Raw genomic sequence first — 20,596 nt, forward strand, 5'->3', positions numbered from 1 at the left:
GTGGCGATGACATCATCTTCAGGCTGCCACGCTGGGAACCGGTTCTGACTGGTTCAGCAAGGCCATACAAGGCAGGGGGGGGTTTCAGCGTGTCACATGACCCGCACCGGGAATGATGGGAACCTGAGTGTGACTGATGACATCATCAGCAGGGGACGGAGGAGATCGGATGAACTTTATTGATCCCAAACTGGAATTGGATGGAAACAGGAAGTGAGCGTTGGGCCAATCAGAGGCCGGCTGGCCAGCTCCGCCCACCCGGGACGCTGCGTCCCAGAAGCGGTGGGAAGCGGATCCAGACCCACGCAGCCTGGCAGCGGCCATCAGGCTCCGCCCACCCCCGTCTGCCGGGGAACAATGGCGGCGCTGCGTCCAGCAGGGGGCGGGGCCACCTCTCGCCGCCCACGCTGCTGATTGGCCGGCGAGGACGAGGAACTCTGCCGCTTCCTTTCCGCCGCCGCCGTCCCTGCAGCAGGTGGAGGGTGAAGAGTCGCCGGCGGCGGCGGCGGCGGCGGCGGACACAATGGCGTCGGTGGTGGTGGTGGGCGGGAACCAGTCCAGACGCCGAGGATTCTGGGAGCTGCTGGAGGCGACCATCTGCAGCTCCAACCAGAGCAGAGGAGAGGAGGAAGAGGAGGAAGAGGAGGAGGAGGAAGAGGAGGAGGAGGAGGAGGAGGAGCAGGAGGAAGAGGAGGAGGAGGAGGAGGAGGAAGAGGAGGAGGAGCAGGAGGAGGAAGAGGAGGAGGAGGAGCAGGAGGAGGAAGAGGAGAAGCAAGAGGAAGAGGAGGAAGAGGAGGAGGAAGAGGAGGAGCAGGAGGAGGAGGAAGAGGAGGAGGAGCAGGAGGAGGAGGAGGAAGAGGAGGAGGAAGAAGAGTAGGAGCAGGAGGAGGAGGAGGAGAGGGAGGAGGAGGAGGAGGAGGAAGAGGAGGAAGAAGAAGAGTAGGAGCAGGAGGAGGAGGAGGAGGAGGAGGAAGAGGAGAAGGAGGAGGGTGTGTGTTTCCCTGAACCTCTTCACTTCCTCTGCAACATTGTGTCTGTGATGTCACAAAGGGTGCTTGCACAAACAGGAAGTGAGGTCACACAGGTCGCGGCTCCTGCTTTCCCCTGATTGGTCCGTGTTGCTCAATCATTGTGCGTTAAGTTGAAGATGCTGAGATTGTTGTCACCTCTGTGTGTGTGTGTGTGTGTGTGTGTGTGCGTGTGTGTGTGTGTGCGTGTTTAGGGAACATATGCTGACATCACACCTGAACAACACCTGAATTTGTGAGGACTCGCTCTGCAAACACTTGTTTCTTCCTGTCCTCATGAACACTCATTAGCACAGTGTGCGTGTGTGTGTGTGTGTGTGTGTGTGTGTGTGTGTGTGTGTGTGTGTGTGTGTGTGTGTGTGTGTGAGAGACTTGCAAGGCATGCTAACACGTAGCGCTAGCGGCCGGCAGCTGCCAACCACTGACTAGCACTGGAGCTAACCTCGCCACTGTCACACGGGTGGGGGCGGGGCTAACTCAGCCTCAGCGTTTTCTTTGTGACGCTGCAGCCGGCCAGCAGGGGGCAGAGCGGCCAGTTTCTCAGCACCACGGTGGCTTTTTTAAATTGTGTAGCAACTTCAAGTGAAAGTTGTGAAGCGAAGGTTTGGGCCTGGGAGTAAACACACTGCTGTGTGTGTGTGTGTGTGTTAGAGACAGAGAGTGTGTGTGTGTGTGTGTGTGAGTGTGTTTCCGACTCTGTTTCACTCTAAATTGGCTCTTCAGACACCCTCCCCCCTCACCCCTCCTCCCCTCCCCCGCCCTCATTTAAAAAGTGAGAAATTATAATGATGTGAATTATGTTTTAATGATGCGTTAATTAGCGCGCGGCGGCGCCGACGACGACGATGATGATGATGATGATGATGATGAAGATGCTGCTGATGATGATGATGGTCCGCCCATGGAGTGGTGTGACTGGTGAGATCCTTCCAGACTGGAAGCCGGCAGTGTTTGCTGGGATAAACAGCGCGACAGATTGAGCTGCATATGTTTGTCTTTACAACTTTTCCGCCGCCGCCGCCGCCGCCGTGGCGGCGCTGCTGGCAGGAAGTCGTGCGAGCTCCTCGCCGCCCAGAGTGTCAACTATTATTATCCTGCAGGGGGCGGCGGCGGAGGAGGAGGAGGAGGAGGAAGTAGTGGAGGGAAGAAAAGACCATCACTGACATATGGAGGCTGGGGGGGGGGGCAACAGTTTTCTGCCTCACTGCAAGTATGGAAACGAGGCCCCGCCCATATTTACATGATGGGGGCGGGGGGCGGGGGGGGTTGCTCCGTGGCCACGCCCCCCACGCCTGGAGCCCTCCCCCTCGTCCCCAAATCCCACCCACAATGCATCGGTTGGAGGGCGAAGCCGCCGCTGCTCCCAGGTGAACAGGAAGGAGGAGGGGGGCGGAGTCAACCAATCAGAGCGTGGCGAGCTCATTTGCTTGATGCGCTGCAGTAACAACAGCCGCTTTGACCGGCAGCTCGGCCACCGTGACAGGAAGCCGCTTGTCCAAACAGCAGGGCGGCGCTAATGAGGCCGCCAAACAAATCAGCCCATCGGAGGGAGGGGGCGGGGGGGCCTCTCGGCCAATCGCAGCCCCTGTTCGCTAGCACACACACATCCGCTAGCTAAACCAACAAGCAGTCGCTGGCCGGTGCTGTTTTGTTTCGCTGCGTCGCTCATGCTAATCTGCTAAAATAGCATCGGCCTTCATTTTCATTCACGTTGTAAAGACTTTAAAAAAAAAAAGGCAAAAGATTGAGGTTTTTTTTTTCTCCTCTGCCTTTCAAAATAAAAGCGCGACACGCCTCACTTCCTGTTTCCAGTTCCAGGTGTGTGTTTTTTTTTTTTTTTTACGAGTTTCTACGTTAAAAACAAACCAACGCGACGGACTGACGACACTCGGCCGGTTTCTTTACGAGCTAACAGCTGTTAGCTGAGTGCTGACAGACGGACGGACATGATTGACAGCTCGAAGGCTGATCAGGTTTTGTCACTCACTGCCTCTGTGTGTGTGTGTGTGTGTGTGTGTGTGTGTGTGTGTGTGTGTGCTGCTGCTGCTGTTCAGCTCTCTGCTAACCAGTTTACCCCCCGCCCCCCCCCCCAGTGCTCCTATTGGTTGACAGCGAGCTGGATGAGTCACATGGGCAGGACAGGAAGTGACCCGATGAACAGACTTTTTCTTTCATCGTGTTTTAACTGGGCGTGAAAAAAATGGACTGGGCTGGAGAAATCAAGCCGTTGAAATTGAAATCATGACGTTAGCGGCTAGCGATGCTGCTAACTAGCCCGTGGCTACCTGAGAACTTGGGCAGAGTTTCTCCCTTGTTTCTGAGTTTTCCAGCGGCGGTGACGGAGGTGTCGGTGGAGGCGCCGCCGCCGCCGCCGCCACTGTTTCCGTCGTTTGTTCGTGTTTAAATAGCAGCGCTGCCTTTGTGGAAACCTGCTAATTGTTGGAATTTTCAATTCCTCCTGCTGTCTGGAATGTGATTAGCACCAACCGCCGCTATTTACACGTCGCTTTTGGGTGCAAAAAAGCTGAATATTCACCTTGCAGGAAGCGGCAGGAGCTCCTCCAGCTCACACTTCCTGCCGCTCCGCCTCTCTGAGAATAGCACGCCGCCGCCGCCGCCGCCGCCGCAACGCCCTCCTGCTTCACCACCAACGAAGAAGACGACGAGGACGACGCTGCTAGCGCTGCAGGCACGAGCCGCCGCCACCTCCTCTGCAGGAGGCTCTGTTGTTTCACACCGCAACATTATGCTAATGAGCCCCCCCCCCCTTTTAATGAGCCCCCCCCCCCTTTATCTTAATTAGCGCAGCGCTAGTTAGCTCAGTATTTGCAGCTAACAGCCGGAAGCAGAGAATTCATCAGGATTCGTTTCTTTTAATGAGTCGAGCACAGGTGCGGCGGCCGCCAGGAGCTCATTTGCATAAAAAAAAACACACGCAGCAAGGAGAGGGGGTGGGAGGGGGGGCTAAAGGCGGCGGGGCTAAGGAGCAACTTTGTGCTTCAGTTGAGCACAGTGTTTTCTGGAACAATGGTGGTTAAACGGTGGTTAGCCTGGTGGTTAGCGCTGACGCTTGTTGTGGTGGATGTTTAGGGGCGGAGCCTGTGTCCCCGCAGGGGCGCCAGCAGACTGTTTATTTAACTCCAAGCAAGGAGAGTTTCTGGGAAGCCCCGCCCACTTCCACGTTACCCCCTCACCCCCCCCTTCTTTTTCCCTGAATTGAGAAACCACAACAAGGCGACCACAAACACCCCGCAGCAGCAGCAGCAGCAGCAGCAGCAGCAGCGGCGGCCCCGCCACCGCCTGCTCTGACTCGCACCACGGCAGCCGACCAAAGGGCTGGTGGTGGGCGTGGCCAGCCGGGGCTGGGGATGCTGTCCAATCAGGCGGTTCGGTTTCCTCCTTCGGTCTCAGAGGCCCTACTCACAAAGAAGCATGAGTAGGGAGGGGGAGGGGCCTGTGTGCTGGTACTGCAGCCGGCCACCAGGGGGCAGCAGGGAGGCTAGTTTTGTTTCTGTTTCGCTGGGCTGTGATTGGCTGCCACCTTCCACAAAAATTCTTTCAGACGTAAAACAGGAAGCCACGCCCCCTCACCCACAATGCTTCTTTATGATTGGCTGAAAGCTTCTGGGACTTTGAATTGAGAATCTGTGATAATTTCCTCGATTGTCGTAGTACTTCCTGTTGCCTCGGCGCTGGCGGTTGGGGAGGGGGCGGGCCTTGGGCAAGCGGCCAATCGGCAGCTGCCTGTGGTTGACTGCAGCTTGGAGCGGCCGCCGCTGTTTCTGTTTGTTTTCCAAACAAGCGGAGTTTTTAACGAGTTGCGACTCACTCTGACGAGTGCGCGATGTCCTCACACACACACACACACACACACACACACGCACACACACGCACGCGCACACACACACACACACGCGCGCGCACACACACACACACACACACGCACACACACACACACACACACACACAGAGTATCGGCTGAATCAGGCCGATGATGTAACGGATGAATTTGTGAGACATTGTTTCCCCAACGCGCCCTCTGTTAGCATTGTCTCCATGGCGACGCTAACGCTAACGCGGCTGTCTCGTCAAACTGTTGATTCACTTCCTGTCACCGTGACTCAGCAGCTGCCGCAGCTCCAGCTCCTCCGGTCGGAGGGGGCGGAGCCAGAACCCCCTCATTACTTCTTCATGGCCTCCATAAATCAGCAGCTATGACTTTTACTGCGGGGGAGGGGCTGGGGGGGGGGGGGCGGGGCAGGTACCCAGTCACAGCCCTGAGGCTAGCTGCAGAAAGCTAACTGAGGGCTTAGCATCCGGCGGCTAACTGAAGATTGACAGCAGAGAGCTGAGGACTGAGCGCCTGACAGCTAACTGAGGGGTTAGCCGCAGACGGCTAACTGACGGCTGACAGACTATCAATCAGCCGCGTTACTGCGCCGCCATTAGTGGAGCTAATGTGGTGGGCGGGGCTTGTCAGTCATCACCTGCAGCAGACGTTCACACCTGCTAAACTGGAACCGAGCTTCAGCCATAAAAAGCCAGCAAGGTATTTTAATGCTAATGTGTGTGTGTTAAAAAAAAGTGAATGGCTGAACGGGGGTGAAAGATGGAAATCCCCTCCGTCAAACCCTGACGCCATCTGTGCCACCACACACACACACACACACACACACACGTGTGTGTGTGAACCAGGCCGGTGTTTCAAACTTGGGCTCTGCTGTCAAGACAAAACGTGTTGTGGTCACGTGACCGCCTCCAGCGCCACGCCATTAGCGCTGTTAGCGTGGTTAGCCAGGCGGCGCTGCATGCTAACGATGTCTACGTGGCTGATTGCAGGTTTGGCCGCTGCGCCGCTCTCGACTCGCGTCCTCGGCGTAAATACGCTAATTGCGGCTCGGTGGGTCCGAGCGGCCGTGCTGATTGGCCGCCTGCCGAGCTAATGCAGGGTTGTTGCTAACAGCAGCACGCTACTGATTGAAGGAGCTGAGGCCTGGCTTCAAAACACACTCCAAACCCTGCACTGCTTCCACTGCAGAGCTGTCAATCAAAGCGCCCTGGTCACTCAGCACGCAGATAAATACTTCAATAAATACTTCAATAAATACTTCAATAAGTACTTCAGTGAATACTTCAGTAAATACTTCCGACTCGGCCTGAGTGGAGCGACGACGTGTTTGCGAGCTGAATGCTGTGGCAGTGACTCAGTCAATAAAGTTCAGCGGCAGGAGGCGGAGGAGCGAGTCGCTAGCGCGCTAGCCACGGCGTGCTAGCTCGGCACGGGGTGGGTGGGTGGCTAGGCTAAGGGTGAGCTCACTTCCTGTCCGCTGCTCCTGAAGCTGTGGCCCCACGTGTAAAATGTAAAATTCTTCAGTCACCAGCCGACATCCTTTCAAAATAATAATAATAATAATAATAAAAAAGAAAAATATGACGATTATTATTATTATTATTATTATTATTATTATTATTATTATTATTATTATGAATAAAATGAAGGGATGAAGCAACACTTCTTCTTCACTTCTTTTGGAGTAAATCAGATTTTCAAGAGAAAACTTGAAGCTGTAAACTGAAATCATTTTCCTGCTTTTTGATCTTTTATTCTTCTGTAAAGCGAAGCGGCTCGATTCCCTCTGGAACAGAAATGAAAGTGTTTCGATGAGGATGATGATTTCTTATTTTGAAAGGATGAGACGAATATTTAACACAAACCTTCTTCTTTATTCTCATTTATTCATTTTACAAACCTGAACACAGGAAGTACAAATCTTCTCATTAATCATTTCATTCATTTTACAGTTAGTGCATCGATCCTAAAAGCATGAAAAAATAGATCTGACTGGAGGAGGAAGGAGAAGGAGGGGGAGGAGGAGGAAAGAAGCAGAAGAGAAGGAGGAGCTGGGAGAGGAGGAGAAGAGGAGGAGAATGATGGGGGAAGCGAGGAGGAGAAGTGCTACATCCAGGAAGTGAGGTAACTGTGACGGCAGCAGCAGCAGCAGCAGCAGCAGCAGCAGCAGCAGCTTCGTCCCTATTGGTTAAAGTCTCGGCCCTGATCGTTGACAGCAGGTGCATAGAAAAGCTCCGGCTGAATGGGACGCGGCCCGACAGCAGGAAGCCCAAACCCAGACAGCAGCCAATCATAAGCTGAGTCATTTTCTGACAGGATGTTTATGATCTTCAACATTTCACCTGAATTTGTGGGATTTTAATTTGACGTTTACTTTAAACTGCTTTCTTCCGGGGGGGGAGGGATAACAAATATTTGACTTTTATTTTGTGTTTTTTTTCTGGCAGAAAAGGGCTTCGGCCGACTTGACTCTTACTTTGAAAATCCCTGGCGGCTGCGCTGGAACGTCAGTGAACAAAAACACTGATTCTACAGTTTCCTGTTGGTCGAAGATTATTCACACAAACAAACAATAAAATATTGTAACACACAAACTGCAGGAAAAACAAACAAAACAACAACACACACACACACACACACACACACACACACACACACACACACACACACACACTAAATTTGGCCCCCAGAACAAACAAACAAACAAACGATGCTCCTTCGAAAGGAAGTCGGACTCAAAGTTTTTTTCCTGAAGGAGAAAACAAAAACAAAAACGTAACTTCCTGTCCGCTGCGTCCCAACAGGAAGTGTCAGTCCCATTGACTTCCTGCTTCAAATCGCCTCATTTCCTGTCCAGTTTGGCACAACCACAACAACAAAAAAATAAAATCCTGCAAAGTCGCTCGACTTTTCCTTCAGTCGTCCAACAGGAAGTGACGTCCTAAGCTCCGCCCCCTCAGCTGATTGGCTCTTGACTCAGGTTTTCTTCCTGTTACATGTTTGTTTGTGAGTGACAGCGACACCCCCAGCGTGTGTGTGTGTGTGTGTGTGTGTGTGTGTGTGTGCTGCGGGCGCCGCTAGTCGTCGCTGATGACGTCCACCTCGTCGCCCCCTGCTGGCTGCAGGGTGGCCGCCCTCCAGCGGCTGACGTGCTGGCTGCTGTTCTTCCTCTTCTGTCCCGACTCTGGCGACTCCTCCTCCAGCTTCTGCCGCTTGTGCTTGGTGCGCCGGTTCTGGAACCACACCTTCACCTGCAGACAGGAAGTGGGAGCTCACTGACAGGAAGTTGATACCCTGAGGTAAGGTCGACGGGAATTCACTGGCAGGAAGTGGCGGGAGCGAATGTGTATTTTCTTTCACAAAAGACGCCGACAGGAAGTGAGGTCACTGCCAGGAAGTGAGGTCACTGCCAGGAAGTCACTGCCAGGAAGTGAGGTCACTGCCAGGAAGTCACTGACAGGAAGTGAGGTCACTGCCAGGAAGTCACCAACAGGAAGTGAGGTCACTGCCAGGAAGTCACTGACAGGAAGTGAGGTCACTGCCAGGAAGTCACCAACAGGAAGTGAGGTCACTGCCAGGAAGTCACTGACAGGAAGTGAGGTCACTGCCAGGAAGTCACTAAACGGAAGTAGCGGGAGGAAGCCGACAGGAAGTGACAGGAAGCCTGAGGTAAGAAAGCCATTGTGTTTCTCAACTGGTGGCTCGCGGACCCAAAAGTGGATTGCGGAGATTCTTTGATTGGGTCGCTGCCTGGGCAGTTTGCCCTTTTTCTTTTCTTTTTTAAAAAAATAAAAAATAAAATATCAATATTTATTTAGAAAGGAAATGTTTGTCTTTTATTTTGCAGGACTCACAATCCAATTCAATCATTTCAATCATTTATATTTAATAATTGATCATCTCTATTTTATGGAGACGTGACAGGAAGTGCTCCTGGTCCTGAGACTGCGACCAGCAGAACCAGCGGAACCAGCGGAACCAGTGGAATAGATCCAATATTATTATTATTGATCTGGTGTGACCCATGAGGGAAAACAATTCATCAGCTGTTTTATCCATGTGTTGCATCAGGAATTATTTCACTAGAAAAAGCATATTTTCATGCATTTATTTTGTAGGAAACTTGATGTTGATGTTTGTTGTTTTGGTTCTGATGCTGTGGCAGAATTTCACAAACACAGGAAGAAATCTGGCAAAACCCGGATCTCTTTGTTGTGGAGCTGCAGCAACACGCTGCTGTTTGAAAGCCTTAATGTTGGTCCCAGTGAACTGGTCCAACACTGGAACCACTGGAACCACTGGTAGGAACACTGACTCCCAGTTCAGTTGCTGTGATTTTATTGTTTGTTTTGTGGAGGTGCTTTTCTGTTTTCTGTTTATGTTCATTCTGTGTTTGTCAATGAAAAATAGAGAGAGAGGGCGCGGTTAGCTTAGCTTAGCCTAGCCTAGCTCAGCTTTAGCATTATTATTTATTATTTTTTTCATTTTTACTCTGGATCATTTCAGTCTCAGTCATTTCTTTTCCTTTCCCTGACTCTCAATGTCACGCCCTCCCACGACCCCCCCTCCAGACCCTCTGGCCCCGCCCACCTGGGTCTCGGTCAGGCACAGGCCGCTGGCCAGCTGCTTCCTCTCGGCACCGACCACGTAGTGGTTCTTCTCGAAGGCCCGCTCCAGCCGCAGCAGCTGCGAGGGAGAGAAGGCAGTGCGGATCCGTTTGGGCTTCCTGGAGAAGGGAGCGTGGAGCAGCAGGCTCTCCGGACCGCCGTCCTCACCTGGCCAGCAGGGGGAGGGAGACACACACAGGTCAGTCACTTCATTTAGGGGTTTTTATTTTTTTTTACAAAATAAAGCAGATAGTTTGTCGTTGACAGGAAGTGACTCACATACTGTTGCACAATGTGTGTGTGTGTGTGTGTGTGTGTGTGTGTGTGTGTGCGCGCATACTTGTACCATGAGGACATTTTTAATTATGAGGACAATGTTGGCGTGTGTGGGTTGAGTGTTCTTGTATATCCGCCTTTAGAGGACAATGCTACATTTTCAACCTGCAAAGTGAGGACGCGGCTTCCAAAGTGTGTGTGTGTGTGTGTGTGTGTGTGTTTATTCATCACTGGACTCCGTCACACGACAACACCCTGCTTTCAATTTTTCAAAATAAAAGCTTTTTTCTAAATTCTGACGTGAGTGGCTAATGTTAGCTGGAGGCTAATGCAGTGGCAGCAGGACTGACTTTAGCTTCCTGTTTTTTGTCAAACCACCCACGTGACCTGTCGTCGACGCCCCGCCAGCCGCCCCGCTAGCGCTAACATTCAACAATTGTGAAAAAAAAAGAGAGAAAAACTCTCCTTATCATCACATTGGCACATCGGCCAACACGGAGCTGCAACCAGACAGACAGACAGACAGACAGACAGCCCAGTGCCTAATGGGAACACCGCCTCCCTTGTGGTCGCCTCTGGAACTGACACAGCTTTGACGTGAAGAGACTTTCTTTCTCATTTAAAGTCGCTTCAGCTAAAAAAAATTTAAAATCTTCAGTTTCAGTTTTTCAAACCTGGTTGCAAAACTTTCCCTCTCGCCGTCATGTGACCACGTCTGTCCAGTCAGACCGCAGCAGCAGCAGCAGCAGCAGCAGCTCATTTGTTTAGCCGCCGTGTGGGGGCGGGGCCTCTGCGGCGGTGGGAAAAAGTTTCTCTTTGCGCTTTGTTTCTTTTCTTTTTTCCGACCGTTTATGAAAATTGCACCGAGATTTTTCCCGTTTTACATAGAAGCAAATTTTTTTGCGCCTGACTTTTTGTCAACGGCCGCCGCTGAAAAGCTGCCGCCCGCCGACATGCCGCACGCAAAGGGGTCGGTTGGTCGGCGGCGGCGAGCGGGACAATGATGGCGTGCGAGCCGCCTCGCTTTTTATCGAGCGTTAGCGGCTAAACGGCGACATTCACATGCAAAGCGGCCAATCGGAGCGACCGTGACTCCTGGAGGATTGTGGGACTTTTAGTTTTTGTTTGAAAGACGAGGCGCAAATCATTTTGCAAATTTGCGACTTTAATGTGGCGAGGCACGCAGGGAGGGTGGGGTCAAAGGTCGGCGATGCTCTCAGACAAATGAAACAAATGAAATGGAGACCGTTACTGTGTGTGTGTGTGTGTGTGTGTGTGTGGGTGTGTGTGTGTGTGTGGGTGTGTGTGTGTGATGGAGCAGGTGGAGCAGCATCACACCTGGCTGTCCACAGCAGGTGGAGGGACTAGTTTGTCTACGCATCTCCACGCCAGCAGGAAACACAACTCACTAAAACAACAACAACAACAACAACAACAACAACACTAAAGTCCTTGATGCGAAAAAAGACACTCAGCAAAAACTTCCTGTCAGCCACCACCGAAGAAGAAACAGGAAGTTGTTGACGGAGGCTTCCTGTCAGGAGCAGCAGGTGGAACATGGTGTTCCCCTGGAACCTTCAGCAGGTCCAGACCTGCCCGAGCGTGTGTGTGTGTGTGTGTGTGTGTGTGTGTGTTAATGATGCGCACAGGTGAGTTTCCAGGTTCTCCTCTGTTTTTACCTCGGCCAGCATTGACACTTCCTGCAAGACTTTCATATTAAGAGTTTCATCACCTCTGACCTGTCAATCACCAGTCATCAATCACCAGTCATCAATCATGAGTCGTAAATCAGTTCATCTCCAGCTGACAGGAAGAGTCAGAAGAACGGCAGCCAATCACAGCTCACGGATTTGCCACCAGGTATTTTCCTTTCTATCAAAAAAGAACTCCTCGCAGAGTTAAAAAAAAAATAAAAATCCACCTTTGATTTTCAGAATAAAAGTGAAAAATTTATTAAAAAAGAAACCTACTTTCTGAGTGTAGAAGTTCAGGTGTTTGTGTGTGTGTGTGTGTGTGTGTGTGTGTGTGTGTGTGTGTGTGTGTGTGTGTGTGTGTGTGTGTGTGTGCTGGCTGCTGGTCAGCTGATGGACCTCCGTCCCTCGTGTGAAAACTCTTTTCTCTTTTTGCTGCGGGGATTTTAAAAAAAACAAACAAACCTTCAAATCTTTTTTCTTAATTTAACGTAAACATTTTTAATTGTTTGATTCTGTTTTCAGTTCAGAGCTGAAAAAAATGCGTGTTTTGTTTTTTTCCAAAAACAGCAACATAAAGATTATAACCATCACAGTTTTTAACCAAATATAAGTCCATTATATATCACATTTATTTTATAAATTGTCCCCATGAGATGAATTTCATTTTTCTTTTTTGCATTTTTCTATTTTGCTTTAATACATTTTTTTTTTGCTTTGTGCCATTTTAAAAATAATTTCTCAATATTAAGTAATAACATAATAGAGAGAAATTATTAAACAGGAGTAATTTTCATTTATTCAATAAAATCTGAACAGCATTATTTTTATTGTTACTATTGTTGTTGTTTTTCTCCCTCTGACGTCATTTTGTTGAATTTCTCCGTTTTCTTTCTGATCTGCGCCTCACAATTTGTTTTCTGTCCTGCTTTTTTTTTTTTTTTTTTTTTTCAATCTTTGCATTTAAACAAAATAAATCAAATGTTTAAAAAGGGAAAGCGTTAAAAATAAAAAACATTTGAAATAAATTACTCAAATTTAATATTTTTTCTCATTTTCTTTAGCGAGTGAAAATCAAAGGCCGGATGGAGAAAACACATTTATTTGTTTTTGTTTGAATGCTTTTGAATTGTTGTCATTTCTGCGGCGTCACTCAAGCAATTTAAACAGGCAGAAAAAATAAAAATCATTTTCATCTCCAAAACAATTTTAAAACGATGAAATTATTTGTATAAAATTTGTATTTAAAAAAGCAAACAAAATAATTAATGTATTTACGTTTTAATAATCTATAATGATATAATAATAAGGAAACAATGATGAACAAAATACATGGTATTATATGTTGTATATTATAATAATATTGAAGGAAAATAACAACTTGCTTTCACCAAATACTGGAGGAAAAATACATTTTACCCAGATTATTATTATTATTATTATTATTATTATTATTATTATTATTATTATTATTGTTATTATTCCACCGGGTGTGTGAGCAGCTACCGGCGGTCCGCGGGCTCACCTTGGTACCGGTGTCCCAGGTAGCGGCCCCGCAGCAGCCAGCCCGGGTAGAAGCCCAGCGGGTCCCGGTGCTGCTGCTGCTGCTGCTGCTGCTGCTGCTGCGGCCCGAACATGCTGTGCGGGCCGCCGAGGTGCAGCGGGTGCAGCGGGTGCAGCCCGCCGGCACCGGGCGCCTCCTGGAGCTGCTGCAGCAGCAGGTGGTGTTCCGGTCCGGGCGGGAAGCGGGAGCCGAAGACGCCCGCAGCGGCGGCGGCAGCAGCGGCCGCCGCCGCTGCGGGGTGCAGGGAGTCCGGGAAGCGGAGCGCCGTGGGCCGGATGGGCTCGTCCCCTGAGGAGCCGCCGCCCGCCTCTTTCCCCACCAGGGACTCGATGGTGAAGATCTTCTTGGAGCCGCCGTGCTGCTGGAACATCGTCACGCGGCGGCTCGGCTCGGCTCGGCTCGGTTCGGTTCGGGTCGGACGTGCACCGTGCAGAACGTGTTGAAGCGGGTCACAGCCGCAGCGGCTCAGGCCGTCCGAATCGACATCACCCAGTCCGGTCCGGTCCTCGGGTCACCTGGCCGCCGCGTTCACCTGAGCGCGCTCCACAGGGCTCGCCGTGCACGCGTCTCGCTCCCGAAGAAGAAGAAGAAGAAGAAGAAGAAAAAAAAGAAGAAGAAACGAAGAAGAAGGAAAAACAAAACAAACAAACAGTTTTGAAGAGAGGAGAAGCTCGGGGTAAAAAAGTGCGGAGGTTCCGGTCCGCTGCGTGCCTGGCCGGGTTCGGCTCACTGCTGACGGGCTCCTCTGGGCGCCTCCTGCCGCCGCATCGCGCCCTCAGTCCGGACTGAAGTCCCGCACCGCACCGCACCGCACCGCCTCTACCTGCCCTCCCCGCCCCGCCCCGCCCCGCCCCGCCCGGCTGAGGTGCGCCGCGCATGCGCAAAGGGGCCCTTTCACACTCGCTGAAAGGAGGAGGAGGAGGAGGAGGAGGAGGAGGAGGAATGACGGCAGGTGTTTGAACTGATGGAGGATCACAAGCTGGAGAAGAAACCGACCAATCACATTCACCCATTACAGAAAGAACAGAATTCACTTCAGTCCACTGTGGTGTGTGTGTGTGTGTGTGTGTGTGTGAGAGAGAGAGGGAGAGACTGCTGCCCCCCGGGGGGTCAAAGGTCACAGGAAGCGGCGCTAAGCCTGTTTGTGTTCTTAACAGGTTCAATGCATGTGATCAGCAACGTGTCTGCCGTCTGGACACGCCCACTTCCTGTGGAGGCGGAGCCCCGCAGCACAAACACAACTGTTTTATTCACACACACACACACACACACACATATTTATGTATGTATACACATACATAAGTATGCATGTGTGTACATTTCTCAGTTTTCACACACGGCCGGACGCCGAAGTGGGCGTGAATCCGTCCGTCCGTCCGTCCGTCCGTCCCTCGGCAGCTTTTGGACTTCGGGGGACAAACGGCAGCCATTCATTGGCCGCTAATTACGGCCCGCCAGGCCCCACAAAGCCCCCCCGCGGCCCCCCCCGAATGGCGGCCCTGCCGAGGCCCGTGTGAACCAGCCAGGCTCTTTCTCCTGCGGCTCCGCCCCCTCCGCAGCAGCGGCAGCAGCAGTGTTGGATGGTGCTCAGCTTTGATTGGACGAGCCCATTAGCATCCATTAATTGTGCCTGAGGCGGGTTTTTTTTTTTTTGTAGTACTGAATTGTGTGTGTGTGTGTGTGTGTGTGTGTATGGGGGGGTAGTTGGGGGACGGGGGGGTGGGGGGGTGGATTAAGCAGTGTGAGTCATTGTCCTGCTGGGGTGCGAGGCCCCAGCTCACTGATGATTGTGTTGCAGCCTGCAGGGGGGGAGGTGGGGGGGGGGGCTCAGCGCTCATTAGCCCCCCGGTGGCGGCGGCGGCGTATTAACAGGAAATGAGTGCATTTCTCCTGCTAATCCTGCCGCGGGTGAAGAGGCCACTTGACATCAGTGGGAGGAAAGTGAAGCGGCCAAACACTGCCCTTCCTCAAGAGGGCCGCCGCTAGCGCTGGGCTAGCGCTGGGCTAGCGCTGGGCTAGCGCTGGGCTAGCGGCAGCGCAGAACACTTCCTGTTGGTGGCTCACTGCACTCTTTGAGTCATCAGCTGCGAACGTCTGATTGGGTGGAAGAAGGCTGAGGAACAGCGAGCATTGACTATGTCTGACTGGCTGACTGCTGGGCCACACTGGGGTCTACAGTGCCAGAGGGGGGTAGCGGAGCAGCAGCAGATGATGCAGTGGAAGCAATGCATGCTGGGACATCATGGAGGAAACATGGTGCTGGAGAGTCACTGGAACATGAAGCAAAGTTGCAACCAAGTCAGAGTCTGAGAAGCCCCACCAGGGGGTTGAGCTCTTAGAACCACCCAGAACCACCCAGAACCACCCAGAACCTCCAGGGTGTTGAGCTCTTAGAACCACCCAGAACCACCTAGAACCACCCAGAACCATCCAGAGCCACCCAGAACCAGCAGGGTGTTGAGCTCTTTATTGAAATGCCTGTGGAAACACTGCACACCTGGAGGAGATGCAGCAGTTTGATGACTCACTGTTTATTTATTATTATTTCTTCATCTGAACGGCCGGATTGAAAAGCTTCAACGGGCCACATATGGCCCCCGAGCCGTAGTTTGCCCATGCCTGGGTTAGAGGCTCCAGGGCCTTAGCACTGAACTGACTGCAGCGAACGCAGCGCAAACATTAGCAGCAGCTAGCTACTTTAGCAGCTAGCTACTTTAGCAGCTGGCTACATTAGCAGCAGCTAGCTACATTAGCAGCTGGCTACACTAGCAGCTAGCTACATTAGCAGCTGGCGGTTGGAAGGTTGAAAAGAAAGAAACACAAACAAAGCTTTGCTACGGTAGTTAGCGGTAGCAGCGATTAGCTCGCTGGCTGAGTGACTGTTGCAACAGTGGCTTGTTGTTTATCCAGCTGTCACCGTCACCGTCACAGTTGTGTTGTTGTTGTTTTTCTTCCCGCCGCCGCTCGACGGCTCGCCATTGGCTCACACGCTGAGCGCTGCAGGCTTCAGGTGTTTCCAGGTGGCTGTGAAGTGCCATGGGAACGGCGTGACATGACGGCCGAGGCTGTGACCCGTGGCTAACACACACACACACGCGCGCGCGCACACGCACACACACACACACACACACACAGGAGGGTCTCAGGTATTGTCTCAGCTTGTCAAACATCGACTGAAATAGTGATCCCTTTACATCCGCTCAGTGCTTCCAACACACACACACACACACACACACACACACACACACACACACACACACACACTGAGAGTAGCACCTCTTAAAGTACAGGTCAGAGGTGTCACACACACACACACACACACACACACAGCAGCAGCAGCTCTAATTGGCTGAGAGCTAAATATCTTCTTATCTTCCTGGGTGGAAATGAATCTGTGCTTTTTTTTTTTAAATATAGAAATTTAACATTTGGTTTCTATTTTTTCAGACATCATTTCCGTCAAATTCATTTGAATCGACAGACGAAAAAGAAAATCAGTGTGTAGTTCAAACTTTGTGCGTCTTTGTGTTCACTTCTTCTGCCGTAGTTGTGCTTTTCTCTTCATTCCAGATGAATTCCGCTCACTTTCCTTTTCAAAGCTTGTAGGTGTTGAGTGAGCTGCAGCGCCCCCTGGCTGCAAGCTTCATACTGTGAGTGAAGAGCTGAAGGTGCAGAACCTTCTCAGGCCTCTCTGAGGAGGAACCTGCGGCCGTCGCTCCTCTGCTGCCCCCTGCTGGCCACACAGGCCTCTTACACCTCCTCCGTTCGTCTGTTCAGCACATATTTAAATCTCTGACGTCACTGATGAGACGATTTTATGATTCCTGCAGTTAAAACATTTTGATTCCAAAGCTGCAAAAACCTTCTGATCAGTGAAGACAGAGTTGATTCAAATGATTTCAAAATTGTGGCTCACTTTGGACTTTAAGATGCAACTCCGGCTGTTGTTGGACCGGAACCTCCAACCACAGTCAAGTTCATCCACTGGCACAACGATCTCTCATTTTTGTGTCAAAATGGATCTCTGTCCATGGTGGGACTTGAACCACCAACCTTGGGATTCAGAGTCAGTCCTTTTAGTGACTGAGCCGTTTGCTGACTGACGGGCTTCCTCTGCCCAAACTCACCAGAACCACCGTCCTATCAGAGTTTAGCTGGAGACGCAGCGATACAACACAAAGTTTCCACATGTCTGAAAACCATAAATAAACAACATGTATGTTGAGGGTTTTTTTATTTCCAACTCAGGAGGAAGCGGGTTTGGAAGATGAATGAATGAATTGTTTTCAGTAGTTTCCTCAGGCCTCTCTGGTTATGACAAACACACTGATTTCATCACAGCATACAGTGACCTGTCTCTAATGTACCTCTATAATTACATCTTCTTGATTTGATGGTGATCTATGATGATAACTACTGGTGGAGTCATAACTTTGGAGGAAATGAGTTGAAGATATTTTATTTTGGTGACTGATTGTCCTTTGTTTCATTTGATTTTTTATGTGTGTGTGTGTGTAGCTGCTCTCAGTGTGTGTCAGGTGAAGCTCTGAGGTCTTTCTGGTTCTCTGCTCCTCAGCGCTGAAGACGGTCTTGTGGGGAGCACCGCTGACTCCCAACTCTGAGGTCACAGGATCGAATCCAGCGTGGACCAGAGGTACAACACTGGAGTGTGTGTCTGTGTGTGTGTGTGTGTGGGTGTGTCAAAACTAAACCAACAAAAATCAAAACCAAACCTAAAACCAACAAAAGAACCAAAACTTGCGTTGCGTTGCGTTGCGTTGCGTCGTGGAATTTGCGAGCATTTCAACCTCCCAGCATTTGGAATTTCCTTCAAGTGAGATCAACAGGAAGCAGCAAGCAGGTGAGTGGAGCTAGCTGGCGAGCTAGCTCCCCCTTCCTTCTTTTCAAACTCTGTTTGAATTCAATTTAAAAGAGTGAGGAGAGTTCTTTCAGTCATTATGGGATGTAAAAGGCTTCAGCTCCACTTGTTGTGTTGCACTTGTGAGAGAGAAGGGCCAGAAGATGAAGCATCATCTCCTCAGCACAGAGAGCTCAGGCTGCAGGAAGCCCAGCCTGACTGTGGTGCAGGAGGTCCTGGCTTCAGTTCTCAACCAAAGCCTGTTTTGTTTTTATTTATTTATTTATTTATTTATTTTTTTGAACAAACTCATCAGTGACATCATGACTGTGACGGTGACTGACGTCAGACTAAAGAGTGCAAAGTTAGAAAAGTTAGAGAGCGAGTCTGGACACGATTTGAACAGCTTGAAGATCTCGACTGAAGCAGCACAAGTCCTCCATGCAGACATCAGGTAGCACAGCAGGTGGTTGAGGACCCCTGAGCTGCCCACTGAGCTGCCCGCTGACAAAAGAACACAGAAAAATCCTCAATCACTCATTCCCTCACTCACTCACTCAATCAATCAATCAATCAATCAATCAATCAATCAATCATTCACAGTGTCCTGTGATGTGAGGTCACTGGGAGGAGAATCACTTATCAGAGAACCTAAGTATCATATAATATCCAGAGAGCGGCTCAAAGTCCACGTTGTTCTCCGTCAGGCTCCCTGTTGAGAGGAGGCAGCAGCAGCAGCAGCAGCAGCAGCAGCAGCAGCAGCAGCAGCAGGAGCAGCAGGAGCAGCAGCAGCAGGAGCAGCAGGAGCAGCAGGAGCAGCAGCAGCAGGAGCGCCAGCAGCAGCAGCAGCAGCAGCAGCAGCAGCAGCAGCAGCAGCAGGAGCGCCAGCAGCAGCAGCAGCAGCAGCAGCAGGAGCAGCAGGAGCAGCAGCAGGAGCAGCAGGAGCAGCAGCAGCAGGAGCGCCAGCAGCAGCAGCAGCAGCAGCAGCAGCAGCAGCAGCAGCAGCAGCAGCAGTAGCAGCAGCAGCAGCAGCAGCAGCAGGAGCAGCAGCAGCAGCAGCAGCAGGAGCAGCAGGAGCAGCAGGAGCAGCAGCAGCAGGAGCGCCAGCAGCAGCAGCAGCAGCAGCAGCAGCAGCAGCAGGGTGAGTCCTCACTGACTCAATGCTCCACATTAAATGTGATGCCAGTCAACAGGGTCGGTGAGAGGTGGACCAGAGTCTGCTTCACTCCACTGGAGACTCAGTGACTGTGTTGCGAGTGTGATCGTCCTCCTGTGGGTGGCTCTGCTCAGCTGGGATGTGGAACTGGCCAATCCTTGAGCCACTGAGTATATATATATATATATTTATATATATGTATATATATTGTCAGAGCTGGCTCAACTCTCTGACAACCAAAAAGCAACGAGGGAATGCAGCTAAGAACGAATATTTATTTTAAAAGAGTAGTGAGGTGCAGAGGTCGAGAGAAAACAGGTGAGCTCTGGAGGTATTTGCTTTCACATGGCCCCGCCCTCTCGGAAGTACGCACACCAGGAGCGCATGAACAATCAGGCTGCAAACGAGAGAGAGAGAGAGAGAGAGAGAGAGAGAGAGAGAGAGAGAGAGAGAAAGACTTTGTGCACACACGAACAACAACCCCACCCACTTGGGGTTGTCACAATATATCTATATCTATCTATATAGATAGATATAGATATATAGATATATCTCCCGGGATTGGTGGAATTGGTGAGACTTGTTTATTTTTTGGTTATTGTAGTGAATGTTGTTTGATGCATGTAATGAGTGGGGGGGGAAGACTTATAACTGTCATTGTGCGTGTGTTGATGTAAATGCATTTAGAGAAATGTTTTTGTTGTTTTCTTTTCTTATTCAGTCTTGAATTGTTATTTCCCCACTAAAATAGTGTCTACACTGAATATATGAACATATTGCTCATGCAATGCTTGCAATTGTATTGAGGAGGTTCTGTTTATACAGGCCAGGGTTCCGGTCGAAAGTCGGCCCCGACTGACGGCTAGTGCAAGCCAAACAACGGGCCAGAATCCTCTTCTGTTCTGGTAGGAGGTTCTGGCAGCCATGTTCTCACCTTCTGTGTCTTTTCCAGATTTTCTCTTTTCTCTCTTCTTTTTTTTTTTTACACACACAAATACACCCATACATAGACACACCCTCAGCCATTGGTAGCAGCAGCTTTGCATTCGAGTTGGATTTCCATAGCATGGCTGAGGAATTAACTGTTAATGTATGCGAACTATGACATGCGGCGCATAACTAATCTTGGTTGTGAATATTGTTATTCTTGTTTTTTGGATTCTGTTCTGTTTATTTCACTGTATATATATTGCACAATATATTCCATTAATATGTGGTGTCAGCCGCAAAGGAAATATTGTGTGTGTGTACCATCACCTCCTCGAGACAAACTTCTCCTCTGATTTTACCAGCTGCGTATTGGTTACACATGATGACTGACTGTTTTTAAACCTTTTTCCAGAGTGTGCTGTCATTTCAGGCAACACTTCCTGTGGAAACACTATCAGAGAACCTGAAATCATAAAACAGTAGCTCAAAGTCCAACACGCCCAAATTAACTCTGCGGTCGTGTTCATCCCCGCCCTTCACTTTGGTGTTCCCGGTCAAAATTGACCGGTCGGTTTTAACTGCTCTTAAATTATCACAAAAAACATTTTTCACCACCAAATTTTTATCCAACATTCT

The 20,596-nt window shown here is 50.4% G+C and overlaps 1 protein-coding gene across 1 annotated transcript; it reads right to left on the bottom strand.

The window, feature by feature from the left end:
• Window positions 1-7,627: 7,627 nt before the first annotated feature.
• On the bottom strand, window positions 7,628-13,819 carry emx3 (empty spiracles homeobox 3). The gene is made up of 3 exons (XM_076013646.1): window positions 12,978-13,819; window positions 9,469-9,653; window positions 7,628-8,129 (listed from the first exon to the last, which is right to left on the bottom strand). Exons 1-3 carry the CDS (start codon window positions 13,384-13,386, stop codon window positions 7,956-7,958), a joined length of 768 nt encoding a protein of 255 aa, XP_075869761.1. The 5' UTR covers window positions 13,387-13,819; the 3' UTR covers window positions 7,628-7,955.
• Window positions 13,820-20,596: the final 6,777 nt, after the last annotated feature.

This window comes from Nelusetta ayraudi, unplaced genomic scaffold, assembly GCF_046127955.1.
Source record: "Nelusetta ayraudi isolate G7.1 ecotype Tasmania unplaced genomic scaffold, CSIRO-AGI_Nayr_v1 ptg000153l, whole genome shotgun sequence".
NCBI lineage: Eukaryota > Metazoa > Chordata > Actinopteri > Tetraodontiformes > Monacanthidae > Nelusetta > Nelusetta ayraudi.